General features: G+C 32.7%; 2 protein-coding genes across 2 annotated transcripts; both read right to left on the reverse strand.

Annotated features, from left to right (window-relative positions):
- Positions 1-1107: 1107 nt before the first annotated feature.
- LOC114195008 lies at positions 1108-2234 on the reverse strand. Its single transcript, XM_028085409.1, has 3 exons — positions 2140-2234; positions 1787-1989; positions 1108-1460 (listed from the first exon to the last, which is right to left on the reverse strand). The coding sequence occupies exons 1-3, from the start codon at positions 2232-2234 to the stop codon at positions 1108-1110; spliced, it is 651 nt and encodes a 216-aa protein (XP_027941210.1).
- A 9848-nt stretch (positions 2235-12082) lies between these two features.
- Positions 12083-13273, reverse strand: LOC114195377 (zinc finger CCCH domain-containing protein 15 homolog). Its single transcript, XM_028085815.1, has 2 exons — positions 13135-13273; positions 12083-12369 (listed from the first exon to the last, which is right to left on the reverse strand). The coding sequence occupies exons 1-2, from the start codon at positions 13228-13230 to the stop codon at positions 12235-12237; spliced, it is 231 nt and encodes a 76-aa protein (XP_027941616.1). The 5' UTR covers positions 13231-13273; the 3' UTR covers positions 12083-12234.
- Positions 13274-18768: the final 5495 nt, after the last annotated feature.

Genomic DNA, 18768 nt, shown 5'->3' on the forward strand with positions numbered 1-18768 from the left:
CCCGTGGTTGGAGTAACCCGGAGGAATACATGATCTCCTTCCTCAAACTCCAATGGTCGTCTTCTCTTATCGGCATAAGACTTCTGCCTACTTTGAGCTACTCGCATCCGTTCCTGAATCAATTTGACTTTACTAGTCGTCTCTTGCAGAAACTCTAGCCCAAGTACAAAGGCTTCACCATCCTGATACCAGCACAATGAAGTTCTACACCTCCTTCCATACAATGCTTCATAGGGCGCCATGCCAATACTAGAGTGGTAACTATTATTGTATGTGAACTCCACTAGCGGTAATACATCATTCCAATTTCCCAAGTGGTCTAGCACACAAGACCTCAATAGATCTTCCAGCGATTGAATACTCCGCTTAGACTGACCATCCATCTAAGGGTGATAAGCCGAACTCATTCGCAACTGTGCACCCAATGCAACTTGCAAAGATTGCCAGAATCATGATGTGAATCTAGGATCTTGGTCTGACACTATGCTCTCGGGTACTCCAAGTAATCTCACCAATTTCCTCACATACAATTTTGCTAGCTTGTCCATTGACCACTTCTGATTCATCGGTAAGAAATGTGCACACTTTGTCTACTATCACTCAAACTGAATCATGGCCCTTTGTCGACCTCGGAAGATGTGTCACAAAATCCATAGAGATACTGTCCCACTTCCACTAAGGTACGTCCAGTGGTTGTAGTGTACCTCCCGGCCTTTGGTGTTCAATTTTGGCCTTTTGACATACCAAACATTGAGCCACAAAATCTGCAACATCCATCTTCATTCCGTTCCACCAGAAGGACTCCTTCAAATCATTATACATCTTAGTCATACATAGATGTATGCTAAGATGACTCTGATGGCCCTTCTTCAGAATCAGCCTCCTGAATAAAGGTCCTCCCGCCACGCACACTCTACCTTTAAAGAGTAGAATTTCGTATGCTCCCATCTGATAGTCTTTCCCTTTCTCTGTACCCAACCACCCTACAAACTATTGTAATTCCAAATCGTGTCCCTGAGCCACACAAATTTCATTCAAAAATTCATTGGTGACTTTCAACAAGTTGGTTGCATTGTATGGAGTCTTGCCCAAACTGCATTCCCAGATTCATATCTCGGAGTTCTCAATCAACTCTAACTCCTTTATCATCATACATAACATGTGCATCTTCTTCCGACTCAAAGTGTCGGCTACAACATTTGCCTTGCCCAAGTGATAGAGCAATTTAAAGTCGTAGTCCTTCAGATACTCCATCCACTTGCGCTGTCTCATATTCAGCTCCTTTTGATCAAACAAGTATTTTAGACTCTTGTGATCACTGAATACTTGAAATTGAGAGCCATACAAATAGTTCCTCCATGACTTAAGAGCGAAAACAATAGCTACTAGCTCCAGGTCATGAGTCGGGTAATTTTTCTCGTGTACCTTCAATTGCCGCGAGGCATACGCAACTAGCCTCCCTTCTTACATTAATACACACCCCAACCCGTGTACCTTCAATTGCCGCGAGGCATACGCAACTAGCCTCCCTTCTTACATTAATACACACCCTAACCCTAGGTAAGAGGCGTCACAATACACCTCAAACTTCTTCTCAGTATCAGGAATTACCAACATTGGAGTGGTAGTCAAACAACTTTTCATCTCCTCAAAACATTCTTCACACTTCTCTGTCCAAGAAAATGGTTGATCCTTCCTCGTGAGTTGTGTCAAAGGATTCACCTTCTTTGAAAACCCCTCCACAAACCTACTAATAATAACTTGCCAGGCCCAAGAAACTCCTCACCTGTTACGGTCTTAAGCCTTTCCCACTTCAGCACAGTTTCTATTTTGGCTAGATCCACTGCGATACCTTTAGCTGAGATTACATGCCCAAGGAATTGCACTTCCTCAAGCCAAAATTCGCACTTGGACAACTTGTCGTATAGCTGGTGTTCTCTAAGCACATCCAATACCACCCTCAAGTGATCAACATGATCTTCGCGAGTCCTTGAGTAGATAAGAATGTCATCAATGAAGACGACAACAAACTTATCCAACCAGGGTCAGAAAATCCTATTCACGTAGTCCATGAATACCGCCGGTGCATTCGTAACTCCAAATAGCACAACCACATATTCATAGTGGTCGTATCGTGACCTGAATGCGGTCTTTTGTACATCCTCTGGCTGCACTAGGATCTGATGATAACCCGACCTCAAGTCAATTTTGGAGAACACCTCAGCACCCTTCATGTTTTGGGAATACCAAACTGCGCCGTCCACAATTAATTATGATGTGATTGTTAGACAACCTGTCCATCCTCAATATCACATCCAGTCCCTCTAAGGGCAAGCACACCAAGTTCACCTTGAATCTGCGACCTGCCACTACCATTGAACACCCAACACAGACTGAACTGGTAGCTACCTGACCTGAGGAAGGAGTTGACCCCTCACTCAACTGGCTTCTCACACCCACACACAAAAGGCATACATAGGACTTGAACCCAAGTCCTCTCACACAATCAAATACTCTCAACCATTTGAGCTAGTACTTTTCCACGTTGTACCAATTAACATTTAATGTTATAAAAGTCCCCTCCTCCCGTATTTATTAATTAATTAATTACTTAATTAATTAATTTCCGCAGATCTTACAGTAAGAATAATAAAAAGTGTGGGTTGGGCTTTTAACATAAAAACAAGGTGTAAAAAAGAAAATGAAAACTAAGTGACGTGAGTATTACGAATGGTATTGGTCAATAATCCCACATGGAAATATAATTCTAAAAGAAAATCAACTGTGTGGAGACATGGGGTATCGTCCTAACCTAGAAATAGGGTATAAAAATAAAGAAAAGGTACGTGAAAGTATTAAAAACATGATTGGACTATTTTTTTTTCTTTTCTCTCCTTTTGCTTTTTTTTCATTTTATTATTTACTTACCTTTTTATATTTTTATTTATTATTCATCATTCATTTTATTAAATAATGGATTTTATATTTTTTAATTAACTTTATGTAATTAATTTTTTTAAAAGTAATTTTTTACCTGAACAAATTTGGATGTTGATTGTTGTCTCTCTTTACTTCAGTTTTACTAAATAATGTGAAAATTTGAAATTTTAATATTATTTGTAGTAAAATTTAAATAAAAATAAAAATGCTAATTTTGTCCAGATTACAAAAAGAGACAGAGAAAATAATGAGTAAGAAAACTATTAGACCAGACGAATACAATGACCAACTTCACAAAGAGGAGCACAATCCAAAAAGGAAATGAACCTAACCATTCATAAAGAGAGTGTTTGTTCCAAAAGCAAAATGGAAATCACTAACTATTCCTACGGGTAGGATCCTAATGTAAGCGAGATGAAAATAAATCAGTGATCATTTTCAAGAAGAGGACCCTAATGTAAGGGAGAAAAGGGTAAGGTGTTGAAACCTTGATAGCGTGTCGACTTTAAAGAAATAAACAAGGTGTCGAAACTCCAACTTGAAAAAATAAACAAGATGTCAAAATCTTGGTGGAATGTCAAAACCCATGTTATAAGGGATAATTAAGGTGTCGAAACCTTAGCGAGGTATCAAAACTGACTTGAAAATGGTAAACAAGGTGTCCAAATCTTGGTGAGGTGTCAAAATTCTGACTTAAAAGTGGTGAACAAGAAAACATAATGATCAAATTTGTGTATACAACTTTTATTTTTGCATGTTTTTTGAGAAAGGAGTTTCGCCTTATGTAGAAACATGATACATGATGATGTGATAACACATCTTATATATTTTTTATTACATGATGCATGATTATATTGACATATGTTATGATATATTTTGTTGTGCTTTTTTTTTTTTGAATATTGATATGATATATGCAAGATGTAAGATTATGCTCACACATGGATGGATGCATGAAAAATTTATTTTTTATTTTTTGATACAACGCAAGATATCGAAACCCTTGTATCGGGATCAGGGTGTTGTAATCCTAATATGCATGCATGAATGTACGGAGAGTCTCATTCTTTCATTTTTCTTGCAACTTAAGGTGTCGAAACCTTAATACAAAAATTAAGGTGTCAAAATCCTGATATGCATGAATGCATAGATGCATGAGAAAAAAAAATTTGTTTATTATTCTTTCTCTTTCTCTCTTATTTATTTATTTTCACTATGTCCATGGTTGCATGACGAATAACGCGTTTGCTTATTCTCTCTCTCTCTCGCTCACACACACACACTCTCTCTCTCTCTCTTTTCTCACACTAGGTGCATGGATGCATGGTGAAGAAACAATTGTTTGCATGTTGTTTGATTTTTTTGAAACTTATGGATGCATAAGTGCAAGGAGGGTGTCCTTATGTATTTTCATTTTTTTTATTCTTTTAGAGATAGAGAAATTAGGCTTTGATAGGCAAACCAAGTTGTACTTGTTGGAATGATTTAAGAAGTTTGAGATAACCCAAGAGCGTGGATCGCTCATTTATTCATGAAATTGATGTAGTGGATGCATGAATGCATGAATTGGTATGAACCTATGCATGGTGCATGAAATGCATTATGTTTTCTTTTTTTTTTCACTTTGACATTATTTGAAAACTTATTTCAATTGATCCCCATTTCGTTGCTATTTAAAATTCATGGGATCATTTTGCTTTGACATTTTTCTCTTTTGTTTTTGTTAAAATTACATTTTTTGAAATTAATTCTTTGACCTAACCAGTTTATTGAGATACTTTCATTTTACCATTTCTTTTGAAAAACAATTTGAATGACATGCTTGAAATTGTCAAGGGTCTTAAAAGAGGTAAAGAAGATTAATTAAGGAGTTACCCCCACTTTATTAGAAAGGATGAAAATGATGGAGAATTGAAAGTTTGCCAATAATGAGAGAATTTGGATGGGTCTTAGGGTGTAAAAATGTGTTTGGTTTGCCCTAGTTATCAATGGCATGAAAAGGTTGAAAACTGATGAGGATTTCATAAGTTGTCCCTAATGTGACCCTCGCAACTAAAGTGAACAATTTGCCCATTTTGAAATGAGTAACTAAAAGTATGAATGACAAATGAAGCAAATGTCTCAATTTGGGTTTCAAAGATAGAGAAATGAATAATGGTAGGAAAAAAGAATTAACCAAGATGTAGGTTCAAAGTGGACAAAACAAGAAAACAAAAGAAACAACTACAATATTTGAAGTGAAGAAATGAAAGAGAATGTTCCTTGTCTGACTAATTGGTCACGCTAATTTTGGAGCTTCTGGATCTTGTTAATAAAAAAGAAACAACTTCAATATTTGAAAGCAAATCTCATAACACATTTTTATTCAATTTTTGCATTTTATTTTTTCAACATTTTTCAATTTTTTTTAAGGACAAATCTGTTAGCATTTTAAATTTCTTTTTGTTTAAAACTTTTGAAAGATAAAAAATCAACCAATCTTTGATCTATGTAAGATTTCTTAGGCTTATATTATGGCCTAAACTAGAGGTATGAAAGAAATTGATACTAAAGGCCCAAAACAATGATGTAGGTGTTATTTCAAACAAGGATTTTTGAATAATATTGATTTCAAAACTTATTTTACTTATTTCTTTCTACTTTTATTTCTTCTTTTTTTGTTTTATTTCCAAACTTTTCTTTTCTTTTTTTGTTATTTTTTTTAACACAACCAAATAATTTTTGTATTTTCAAATGATTTTTGAATAATATTGATTTAAAAACTTATTTTACTTATTTCTTTCTACTTTTATTTCTTCTTTTTCTATTTTATTTCCAAACTTTTCTTTTCTTTTTTTCGTTATTCTTTTAACACAACGAAATCATTTTGTCTTTTCAAGGTTTTTTTTTTATTGATTGAACCCGTAGTTGGATAACTCAAATGCATACATTATGTTATCTCTTAGTGTGAGTGTGACTCTTGTTTAGAGTAATTTAAAAGAAAATTTTATTTTACTTTTTAAGACTTAAATCGGTTAACAATCATGACTATTTATATTTTTAATTTTTTTTAAAGAAAGAGATCTTTTATGTACCCCTAACCCCTACCAAAGATGAAATAAAGTGTTTAGAAAAAAAACATGTTTAGGAAGGAAGTTTATTTACCTTTCTTTTCTTTGTTTAGTTTTTGTCTTAAAATAAATTTTAGACTTATATTTTCTCTTATGTTCTGTAGGTTTGGGTTTGGTACCTTCTCTTTAATGCTTGAGGCTTTTAAAAGGTTTGGATGGTGAGAAACCTAGTCTAATATGAGGTTTGCTTCTAGACACACTTTATTTTATAAAGAAATCCTTGTTAGAGAAGAAAGCCATGGACCTTGGTCCAACACACCTAGGGGCAACACATGTAGGGAGGAGAGGTCATCTTTGACCTTTTAGAAGGAAAATGGTGTGCTCCTTGCTCTCTAAGCTAGGGTAAACGTCCTAAATGTTGTCTTACCTTCTAGAAATATGTTTTGTATAATTGCTAAAAAGTTCCTACCCATACCTATATAAAGGAACCTCACCACCACTTGTAAAGGGTTGAATTTTGAGAGTAAAGATACTATAGCCAAATTTTAGTGTGCCTTTCTTTTTAATGTGTGTTTCTCCCTTAGTCTTATCTTGAACTTTGGTTCAAGTGATGACAACCACTACTCATCTTAGGTTGGGCCATCCCTCAAGTAGCATGCCACCCTTCTCATTCTCTTCCTCTCCCTTTCTTTTTCATGTTTGCTTATTTATTTCAAGTTCTTTATGTTCTTTTGATCTTTTACGCTTCTTCCCCTTATATTTTCTTTATTATCTTGTGTTCATTTCATTCTCTTAATGGAATCATTCTCTTTTCTCTTTGTGCTCTTATAAAGTGCACTTTCACATTTAGATAACTTAATCTTCTTAGAACTTTCTTAAGCAACATTAACACAAACATCTTGCACTTATTAAACATATAAGATAAACTTTCATCAATCACATGTCATTTCTAATCATGATTATTTTATTTTCAAAAGCATTAATCCGCCAGAGAGTTTGATTCATGTTTTCACAACTTGCCCCTTATTGTTATCCTTGCTTTTTTTGTATTATTTTCTCCTTTTTCTTCTATTGTTTTAATTTTTGTCTAGAGTGCCCTTTTTAGGTTTTTAGTCTACCACACCTTTTATTTTTCTTTTATTGTTATTCTTTTTTTTTTCTAACCTCAGACTCAAGTATAGGGTCATACTCATGATATGCATAAGGTGTGTGCGTAGGGAGAATGATGCATACTCAATCCTCCACTTGTAAAATAGCCAAAAAAGTCCCAAACACATATAACAATGTCTTCTACCCCAGAGTTTGATAGTAATACTATCATTTTAAAGAACAAAATAAACAAGAATACACACGTAGCAAAAGAATGGAGAAAGAAAAAAAACATTTAAAAACATTAATTTTGCACATTTAATTAAATAGATATGACTCCCTAACTATCCTAAGTGGAGGCATCATCTGTCCAATCGAAATCGTGAGACAACGAATAAAAAGAGTTTTCAAAAGAACATTTGAAGTCGTCACTATTATTCTTAAAAACTACATAAAACATGGGTGGTATGTAGTTTGACATATGTTAGTACACTATTTTGGTTCTAGAAGAAGACAAGTCTACAACTTATCTTAGAGATTACTTTAACTACTTAAGTTTGTTTCATACTAGATAATATTTGACAATTAATAATAGTTTTTTGTGGTTATTTTATGATATGATAGTGAATAATAGTCATATTTTTTTGGATTCTATTATCATGTGTGTTTGTTTTGGGTAGAGGAAATGAAAAGAAAAATTAAGATTTTTTTTTTCTGTATATAAAAAAATCTAGTTTGACATCCCTAAATTTTTTGTTCAAGTTCTGCCACTGAGAGAAAAACCATAATGATAAGCATAGTATAAGAAGCTAAATCTTGTATCTAGGAGTGAGTTACGTGTATCGAAAGTGTTAGTAATCTACAACATCCTTTCAAAATATTTATTTTTCCTTAAATATAAGAAAATATTGTGCAAACGAACAAAAATATTTTTTGAAAGAAAAAGGGTCCAACAATTAATAACTTGACTCTTACGTATTTCCACTCAAAATGAAAGTCTTGAGTTCACGTAGTTCTATAAAACTATTTGAAAATTATTTTTTATTTATTTGTTGAACCTAATAAGGATTGATATCGTTTCTACGTATTTCTATTTATAATAAAAATCAGGGATCACATAGTTCTTAAAAACTATTTGATAAAATGTTATTTTTAATTTTTTAAAATTTTATATTTTTATGGTATTTTAAATTATTAGAAAAAGATATCAAGCAACGCGAGTGACCACACAAACACCAAAATGTGAAGAAAAAACATTTTTTTTTCATTTTATTATTTTTTATTATTTTTTAGAAAAATTTTGTATGTATGAAAAGTGGGATGTCATGTAGTAAAAGGAATGGTGGTAAGAATAGTGAAATAAGTTGTATGAAGACTAGAATAAGAAAGGACTAACCCAAAAATAAAAAGGAAAATTATACTATGACTTCCATTTTTTGACTCTCATCCTTTACCCATAACGTGATTTAGTGTGGGTCATTGATTCTTTCAAAAGAAAATATAGTGATACATTAATTAATGGTCACACTAAGCCACATCAGGGAGTAAAGTATGAGAGTCAAAAAATGGGAGTCATAGTATCTTTGTCTAAATAAGAAACAGTTGTATAACTATGAAATGATGGGTGTAAAGAAACAAAACAGTCCAACCCAAAAATGAGAAAAATAGTGGTGCAGATTAGTAAAGTGATTGGTTCAAATAGAAAATAGGTGCCTTGACCCGACAATTAAAATGGTGGTGGGTAAAAACAAGGTGCACAAAATAAATTAGAAATAGGCTCAACAAGAAATAAAAATAAACATAAAGTGTGGAGTTAGTTAACATGGGGTCGATGAAGTAAAAACCTAAAAATAAGAAAATAATAGTGTAAAGAAGTAAAACAAAAGCCTCAGCCCATATACACTTCATCCACTTCTTCTTCATGAGATCACACAAGGGATCTTCTTCATCTTCTCTATCAAGCTTCGGTAGCCAGCCCATATAATTTAATCATCTAATTTTTCTCTATATTTGCTAAGAAAACTGATATCCCCTTGACTTATTTTACCATGCAAATTTCATTAAATTTTTCTTTTGGAAAAACATATGTTAGAATATACTAGCTTTGTCACTAAGTTCTTTATGATTTAACTCAACTTATGTCAGGTCTTTTTGATTCACAATCCAAAATAATAAAAAACAATTCACAAGTAAAAGAAGATGATGATCAGTCTTCAAGAGTAAATTTTGATATTGATAAAAGCAAATTCAATAACTTAAAGTAATGGCAAAAAATATTGGAAGACTTATATTTTATTTATATATGTGATGAAGCTTTTGTAATAAGTCACATATTAGTGAATAAATTATGTATAGGACTTAGCTTAGAGAGTCATAAAGCAACATGCACAAATATCACTCAAGGAAGATTTTGTTTTCCATAAAAGCTTTGTGATAATTGATTACCACTAATGATAATCGATTATCCAAATGAAATCAAGATTTTCAGAAAAGACTATGTGATAATCGATTATTCACTATTGGTAATCAATTATCACAACGAGAAAATGTTTTTAGAAAAGCTTTTGCGATAATCGATTATCTCTCAAAATAATCAATAATCAGCAACACTTATGTCTTGACTCTTCAGATTCTTGACCCAAGTTTTGAAAGAGAAAGTCTATATGTGTTTTGTAAAACCTATTTCGAAAAACAACTTTTCATTCAGAGGTTTATCTATGTGACTACAAAAGAAACTCTCTATATTTGAGAAAAGGAAGAACTATAAAAAATCTAGTATTTGTATAACGATAACTTTCACCAAGCGGGTTCTTGGATGATTGAGTGTTACTGTTGTTGCTAGAAGAATTTGTTCATCCTTTGTATGACTCAAAGGATGTAGTTCATTCATTGTGTGATTCAAGGAAGATGTCTTTTATCTCTTATGTCTAAGTGTTTTCTAAACCTTAAACTCTTTCTTTTGTAATTGTAAGTTTGGTTTATTTTAGTGTTGAGTTAATCCCTCTTTAAAGAGATTAACAACTGGACTCAGAGTCTTTTGTGTTAGAACAAGTGACCTTGGTGCATAGATTTGATGAAGCAAGTGCATAAGATCATTGATAAAGATTCATTGGTGATCAAGCTTATGGATTGTTACATCTGGAGTTATCATGAAGATCTCAAAGTTTGAAGATTGTATTGTATTGTATACTATATTACATAGGATAATTATTTTTTTCTTGTATGTGCCCCTTTCAATTTGTTAAAAAGGTTTTAAATAGGTTAAAAGGTTTGATGCATATAGTTATGATATGAATGTCTTCAATTAGTTAATGTCTTCAATTAGTTGAATTGTTATTCAATTAATTGATTTCACTTAAGTCAAGCGAAATCAGTAGATTATACGGACAAATCAACTTGTTGAATAAACTTATGATCAAGCAATATAAGTTGGTTTTTCAGAGAGTTGAGAAACACTTGAGATTTTTTAGTACGAAAAATAGTGATACAAATTTAGAAAACTTATCTCTAGATTACAGAGTGTGTAGCTGGTGTTTGAAGATCTTGAGATCTTGGAGCAAAGTTTTGCTTATTTGAAGCTAGAAGAACACATGTTTGGTTGGCTAAGAAGAACCCTTATCAAGTTCGGTTGTTCTAGTGCTTTTTCGTCATTCTTAGTGTGATTTCAGGTCTGTAAGTGAGATTCTTACAATGTACGGGATAAGATTTTTGTGGGATTCAAGAATCTTGATGTTTTGCTTTATTCAAAAATGTAATCTTTTAGGGGTTTTGAAAATCTTTTGATATAGTGCATGATCAGGTTCAGGTTGTCTTGATAAACTAAATATAGGTCAGAAATTGAGTGAACTAGTATAAAAATCAGTGTGTGATCCTCTCTCCCTAATCTTGTTCTTCATTTAAATCTCAAGAAAACTCATTAAATCAAATTTTATCCTAAAACTATTTTGAAAATGACTGAAAACAAATTTTCTTTTGTAGAAGGTGCTTCTATACATAAGTCACCTATGTTTAATGGTATTAATTACCAGTTTTGAAAAATTTGAATGAAAATTTTCATTGAATCAATTAGTAGACTCCTATGTTGGTAAAAGAGGAATATTTAAGTTAAAAAGATTTTGATGATGGCAAAGAATTTCAAGCAAATATTGGAAGATAATTTGAAGACAAGTTAATTAATGTTTAAAGCGTTCTTGTAATAAGTTAATTATGTTTTGAGTAGTTTAAATTAGCTGAGAAACAACAGCCAGCTCTAAATCTTTCTAGAATTCTTTTATTTTTGTAAAATTCACTGTAATAATTGATTATCACTTAGTATAATCGATTATCCTAAGTTGTGTTCATTTTTAAGAAAACCCACTGGAATAATCATTATGCAATTCTAACAATTGGTATCAGAGCTTGCTTTGACAGTATTCGATTTTTTTGAAGATGGTGGGACAAACTCAAACTTTTGCAAGAGGTGCATCTATTAACCGACATCTGTTTTTTTACTAGTGAAAATTATCCTTTTCGAAAAACCAAGATGCAAATTTTTTGCAGTCAATTGAGAGAGGTGTTTGGGATGCAGTGTTAAACGGTCCATTTTTGCCTACTCTAACTATTAAAGATACGCAAGAACCAAGAACCAAAGCATTTTCACAATGGACTATAAAGGAAACTAGAATGGCTCAATATAATGTTAGAGATAGAAATATAATTTCATATGGTTTAACTCTTGATGAGTTTTACGGTATCTCTATGTGCAGGAAATGTGGAAGGTTTTGAGAGTAACTCATGAATGAATATATGATGTTAAGCGTGTTAAGAAGAACTCGTTAATTCAAAAGTATGAGATATTCCGAATGCAACAAAGTGAAACCATTTATGATGTGCAACAAATCTTCCAATATTTTTTGTCACACTTTAAATTCTTTTATTTGTTTTTATCATCATCAAATTTTACTCTTAAAGACTAATTTTTATCAAACTTCATATTTCCAAAATATATCGCTACCGAAAAAGGATTTTGACCCTTACCAACATAATATTTATATAAAATGAAAATGAAATGTAACTCATAAGCCCCATCCCAGAAAAAGGCATAAATAAAATTACTTTACAACAAAAGTATTCAGAGCATGACCACAGATCTTATGAGCTAAATGAAAAAGAAACCTCAATATCGTGAGTTGTCAAACACCCATGGCTCATGTGCAAACAACTCCCGGCCATTCATTTGGACTGTTCCTGCTGCAATATCTTCTGCACGTTTCCTGGATACTTCAGCCCTGCTGGCTGATACAGCAGCATCCTGAAACAGTACACACACAATCAATTTAGAGACTATAACAGATTAAATTGGTAATTCTCTGCGTTAGAATAAAGTCTCTCGCAAAACTAGCTTGAAAGAACTTTCAATCTGTTCAACTAAGAACTTATATTGCTTGCAACATTATCCCTGGTGATAAATGACTAGGCCTTCGATTAATCAAATTCTCAATGTGAACAAATTTTGCACTTGACCTCACAAAAATTGTACATAAATAAATACCCCAGCCCCTTTCCCCGCTCTCATGATAAAAAGTTATAGAAAAAAAAAATACCCCAATCCCAAACCCAAATCTGTACAATCATGTTGGGAGAGGTCAACCTCTTACATGATCCTTGTACCTCATCATGGATGTCCTTGGCCCCTGCCAAGGGATACCCAGGCTCCCCAAAAAGAATTTCAATACAATCATATTCTTGGTTCCTTCCTCTTTCTATTTTCTTCTCAGGCTATTTTTCGAATGCAATCATTCAGTTGAAAAAATATCTTCCCCCTTCTACATTTCTACTCTTAGGGATACAGGAACTAATCAAGGAATCCATTCGGAACACATGGTCAATCAAATCTAATCAAGGAATCCACGATAGGATTAAATTATTGGATAGAAATTATAAAATGCCCTAATTTCGAATTTCCTCGTGAAGTTACAATAATTTCAAAATAAAATTTAAATAACGGACCCGATAAAGCGAGAAAGAAAGAAAAAATCCTAATTACGGAATTGGGAAAAGTGAGAGATGAAGAGACCTTTTGGCGTTTCCATGAAAGGAACTGTTCCTGTGTGAGACTAGTCTTTGGCTTCTCTTGTGTGCATTTTTCCTGCGATTCAGTTTCAGCTCCCATTGTTGTTTTGCTGTTAAGACCTTCAGATTCTTTAGAGAAAACTACAAGGTGCATACTTTAACTATTACTTACAAATATAATAATTATATTACAAAATACAATTTTTTTCATCTTCAAACTTTCATTTACGATTTCAGTTTTTAAAATTAAAAACTCATATTTTTATTCAAACATTCAATTTTTTTGCAAAGATATATTCGTTTAAAATGTTTTTAAAATATAATTTAATTAACTAAATTAAAAAATAAATATTTATTTTGAAACTAAATTTAAACGTTAACTCTTTAATAAACTAATACCTAATGATTTTTTAGTCTCCCGATTGTCTTTTAAATTTATTTTTTAAATTTATATTTTTAATTTATATATATATATATATATATATATATATATATATATATATATATATATATATATATATCTAAACTATAAGAAAACAATGACCTCTAGAAAAGATTCAAATACTCCAACTTAAATTCCTGACACGTGTGCAAATATTTGGGTTTTTGGTCATTTTATACACTCTCGGTTACAATATTACCCCTGTCTATTATACTGACACGTGTGTAAAAGTTAGTCTTTTTGGTCATTTATATCATTGGGTACATGCCTTTTAGAAGATTTTGAAATTCAAAACCCCTTCCATTCCCGCAAAGCTTTGTTCCTCTGTTTTCTCTCTCCCCAAACCTTCAGTGGAGGACGATGATGAGAATGAAGGTGGTGTTGGGTTCAACTGGGTATGTTGTTCTACATTTCAACTGGATATGTTGTTTTATTTATTTATTTTTACTAAAAAACGAGTTTACGTTTGGGTTGTATGGTTTTTGCTCAAAGATTCATAGGTTGCTCCTTTTTCGATCAGTGTGTTTATGGCTTTATGTCTTCTTCCATTGATGGTTATAAGATGGTTAACGTGTCCCTTGATGTAGTGGCATGGATGTGATCCCAACCTCACAATCTCACACCTTTCTCCCACAGAGAACAACCTCACAATCCCCTACCCCTCATTGGTGACAGTGGGTGATATTCTATTTTCCATTTCTTTTTTTAGTTTCTTTTGATTTTTCAAAAAAAAAATTGGGCAGTGGGGTAAGCATAGCTCATGAAAACAACATTGTTTTGCACTTTCTATACCAAAATGGGAGTGATAATCGAAATTAGGGTTTTTTGTATAGAAGGGAAAAAATTGTGGTTGAGGATACAAGGTGCAGTTCTTAAATGTAGATTGATGTGTGTGCAAATATGTAATTTTTTATTTCAATTTTCATTGCCTGCCAAATTAGACCACATTTGATATTAGGAGAATTTTTTCTTCTTCAATTTATTCTTTTAGTTTGTTACTTTGACTTTGACTTTTGTGATGTATTTATGTTAACCGGTATTTGTAAGTTTAGGACTACAGTTAATGTAAGACTTTATGGTATTTGTCAAATATTAGGATATAATAGAATGATTTAGTAATATAATTTAAAATATATTAATAATAAATGCAATTAGATTCCTAATATTAAAAAATATAATCATATCACTATTTCTATTATACAATTTAATTATAATATATTATACATGAAATAATAAAATATAAGTGAAATTGAGTATTTTTGTTTCTTGACATATAGTAAGGTGCATGTTTTTGGGGATTATGACTTTGGGAATAATGGGTGCATATGTGTAGCCCAAGCTCATGCAGCAATAACCAGTGACATTCTTGGCCACAAGGAACTGAGGTTGCACATGCCAACATCAATAACACTTGCAAGACCAGGGCGTTTGTAGTGTCTCAGGCTTCAACTTGCATTTCTTGACCAAGAATTTGATGATCTTGGTTTGTAGTTATCTTTAGTCTTTTATGATGTAAATTGCTACTTTGGTACTTATAATTTTCTTAAAACTTTGCTAATTGAAATGACAATTTACACATTTATTTAGAAATAGTGTATATATGTAAAGTAAATTAATTTAGTATTTGATTATTTAACAAAAAGTTGTTTTGCTTACAGTGGTCATTCATCAATGCAACAAATGTCTCTACCTCATGTCATTGCCAATTGAAGTTCATTCACTGTTTTCTACAATCCATGGTATATATTTAATGTGCTCATACCCTCACCTGACATAATTTGTGTGTTTTTTGTTGTTTATAATTTACTTCAACTTTGCAGGGTTTTTCCATCAGAGTTTGTTATTCTGCTGGCTAAATACAAAAATTTGTATTTGGGACTCAGGTTTTAGTTGGTGTGACATTTGGTATGATGTTTGATAAACACATGTAATTTTTCGAAAGCTTTGATTGTGATATAGCCAAATATCCCTGCTCAACTATACTTGAACTCCTTCAAGTTGTATTTTCGAATTCATCTTTTGTTTTGATTATTTCGAGTGCTTGAAGTTGTATTATTTAGTTTGCTAGATTAGTTGCGAAATGTATTTGCAATCTTTGTCGTTGATTTTTTTGTGTGACTGCATGAAACACAATGTTGTAAAATAGGTGTATTGAAGATGCTATAACATTTGAGGTTTAGACAATCCTTCAAGTCCATTGGGCTTTGAAGTTGGTATATATCCTTCATAAGCTTGATATTTCATTGCATGGTTTGTCACATGTCATAGGTAGCACTTCTTTCTACATGTGTACACAGGGATTTGAAGGTTATATAGGCGATTAGGGCTGGTGCCAGAACTGATCCAACAAGAATTCGCATTGCAGATCTTAAAATATATTGATGATCCATTGTCACGAGTTGTGGTGTTCCTTTATGTCTCTTTGTTATACTTGGAGGATAAGGAACTCAGTATGAAGTAAGTAATTATTTAACAAACCAACTTGGTGATGACATATGCTTTAAAGTTTTGTGAGTATAATACTTTTCAATGATTAAATTTGTAGTTGTTAGATTTAGTTTAATGGAATTCAAAAAATGATTGACAATGAGTTCCAAAAACTTGCAGGGAGAAACTATAGTCTCGAATGTGCTCTTAAACAAACAATTGGAAACTGTAGGTATATATGTTAATTGGACTGAAAATATTTTAGCTTTATGTAATTGCCTAAAATTTTAGGAACCCTTTATTATGAACAACCTCTGTTATATCACACTTAACTATGAAAATATGTTAACCCATATTCAAAACCATGTACAGGGCGATGGAAGAAGATTGCTTCTTGATTCTTACAAGTTTATTAAATGTTAACTTATCTTTCTATTTTCATATTTTCAGGTCTAAAGTGGTGCATGCAGGTTCAATCTTGGGGTTAGGATGTGATAGTTAGTTAGTTAATTACAAAAAATTTGTGATTATAGAATTAGTTAGAAATTATATTAGAAGGAAAGATATCACTTTTATAGATTCTAAACGTGTGTTGTTTGCCATGGCTTCTACCCTTAGTTGTTATGCCATCTGCCATATATGTATACGAAGGATTTTTTGTTCACTGCCTTAGTTATTTTTGGTCGCTGTGACGAATTTTCGAGAAGCTACTTGCAGGCAGTACGAGGAGAATACTTGCAATCGCGGTTGCTATTGCAACTTCATGCATTTGAAGAGAATTAGCAGGTAGAACTTTGATTTTTGTGTTTCTTTAGGTTCTTTTCTTTTCCTTGAAGATGGTGGTTGTTTGTTGGTTACATGTGTTTAGAGGAGCCTTCACAAATTTGGATGACACTTTATTCTGAAACTAAATTAATAGAAACACTAAGTATAAAAATCCAATTCAAAAACTAAAAGTCGCTTCATACAAACATGCTATAAAATCTAAAACTCTATTTTTGTGATGTATGTTGTGTACTGGGATTTGAGACTCCAATTATTTGGAAAGCACCATAGGAGGCACAACAGAAGCAGGAGTCCTTACAGGCATCAGAGCCATGAGGAGCGGTCCCATCGTAGTCTTAGCAGAAAGCACGATGATAGGGACCACCATGAGAGTCGCAGCAGGAGACACAAGAGCACGAGTCCTGCACATAGGAGAGGAAGAAGTTGAAGTCCTGGTCGGAGGAGGCACCGTGGTCCAGTTAGAGATGGCAGTGAGGAGATATGTGCCAGAACTGAGCAGTGGAACAGTGAGAAGGAAGAGCAGGATCCTGGAAACAAAACTAAAGCTGAGGACATTGACAATGGTAACAGTGGGCACTCTCTAAAGGCAAGCAAATTTCATGGGCATCAGCTTCAAGAGGAGGAACAACAATCTCCAAATGAGGCTTATTGATCTGCTTATGTTGTTATGGTCTGTGTTCTGTCCCTTTTGTTTGCCTATTCATTTAGATCTAGGCAGGATATTTCTTTCTGAAATAGACCACCCACAGGATAAATATTGCTCACCACCCATTTTCCCTTGTGCAGGTGCACTTCTCTAATATATGGAATGTGTTCCCTTCTTCCTCTTTCCCTTTCTTTTACTTTTTGGATTTTCCATTCTTTAGACTTGATATATAATTGCATAGGGATGTTTTGAAACTTACATAGGTTTAGGTTATTCGTAACATTTCAGTTTTCTGAACTATGTTTTCAACAATCCTTCTGCTTTGTTTGATCACCCTATATAGTGGTAGAATGTATTAGATATACTGATCGGCTGAGTCTTCTCTTATTTCTACTGTATGTATGAAGATTAGCAAAAAGCTTATGAATATGATGTTTTTCCTGCTTTGTGTTATTCGCAAAAGTGTTTAATAATCATCTAGCCAAGAATTTCTTTTTAGGATCTGTGAGAAAAAAATGTTATACCGTCCTTCATTCCTTTTGATTTTATCAAAGGTGTTGTCATTTTTTCACACTTTCCTGTTTCACAAATTTAAAGATAGCCTTGCGGCATTCTTAGCTAATATAGTCCTATAATCCTCTTTGATGATTTGAGTTTTGTAACTCTTTCCATGGTTATCATCTGTCACTAGAAAAAGGATGTCCGTTTTCTCAACGGGCTAATTATAAATATTCAACCGGTCTGGCTCCTGCATGCATGTTACACCGATGATACTGTACTATTTGATGAATAAGACGTTTCCGTCTGAAGATCAAATAAGCAGGAGTGCAATGATGATTATTTATTTAAGAGTATGAAGAAGTGACCGTCATAGTCTCTGAATTCACAATATTCACAGTATATATTCAAATAAAAAAAGTAATGTCAAAGAGTTAAGCTGAAAGAGTAAAAAAGAGTATAGGAAATCGTGAACAAATAAAGATTTTGGAATTTGAGAACATATAATGATGACTTCGTCGCGGAAGGTGCAGGATTTCAATCATGAACCTTTACTTTACAGAATATTTAGTAATTTTGTAATAATAAACAAATTCAAAAATAATAATAAATAAGTAATAAATTAGGTCCCAGTGGGAAGTGGAAATCTCAATAGCATGGAAAACATAAATTACTATTTAAGACTATTTAATAGCATGTAAAACTGAAATTATTATTCAAGACCTTTTAATAATATGAGAAACATAAATTACTATTTAAAACCATTTAATGCAATAACTTATTCTGTCAATCATCTAGCTCAATGAAAACTTGCACAACTTCCATTGCAGGTTGTTTAT

The sequence above is a fragment of the Vigna unguiculata genome, chromosome 8, assembly GCF_004118075.2.
Source record: "Vigna unguiculata cultivar IT97K-499-35 chromosome 8, ASM411807v1, whole genome shotgun sequence".
Taxonomy (NCBI): domain Eukaryota; kingdom Viridiplantae; phylum Streptophyta; class Magnoliopsida; order Fabales; family Fabaceae; genus Vigna; species Vigna unguiculata.

What these genes read in the sequence shown, in the direction of transcription:
- LOC114195008 (XM_028085409.1), bottom strand. Translation starts at nt 2,234, where the DNA reads ATGAAGGGTGCTGAGGTGTTCTCCAAAATTGACTTGAGGTCGGGTTAT. An exon ending in GTACAAAAGACCGCATTCAG is followed by an intron (nt 1,990 to 2,139) that starts GTCACGATACGA and finishes TATCTACTCAAG; the next exon opens with GACTCGCGAAGATCATGTTG. An exon ending in AAGGCTTAAGACCGTAACAG is followed by an intron (nt 1,461 to 1,786) that starts GTGAGGAGTTTC and finishes TAATGTAAGAAG; the next exon opens with GGAGGCTAGTTGCGTATGCC.
- LOC114195377 (XM_028085815.1), bottom strand. Translation starts at nt 13,230, where the DNA reads ATGGGAGCTGAAACTGAATCGCAGGAAAAATGCACACAAGAGAAGCCA. An exon ending in TTTCATGGAAACGCCAAAAG is followed by an intron (nt 12,370 to 13,134) that starts GTCTCTTCATCT and finishes GTACTGTTTCAG; the next exon opens with GATGCTGCTGTATCAGCCAG.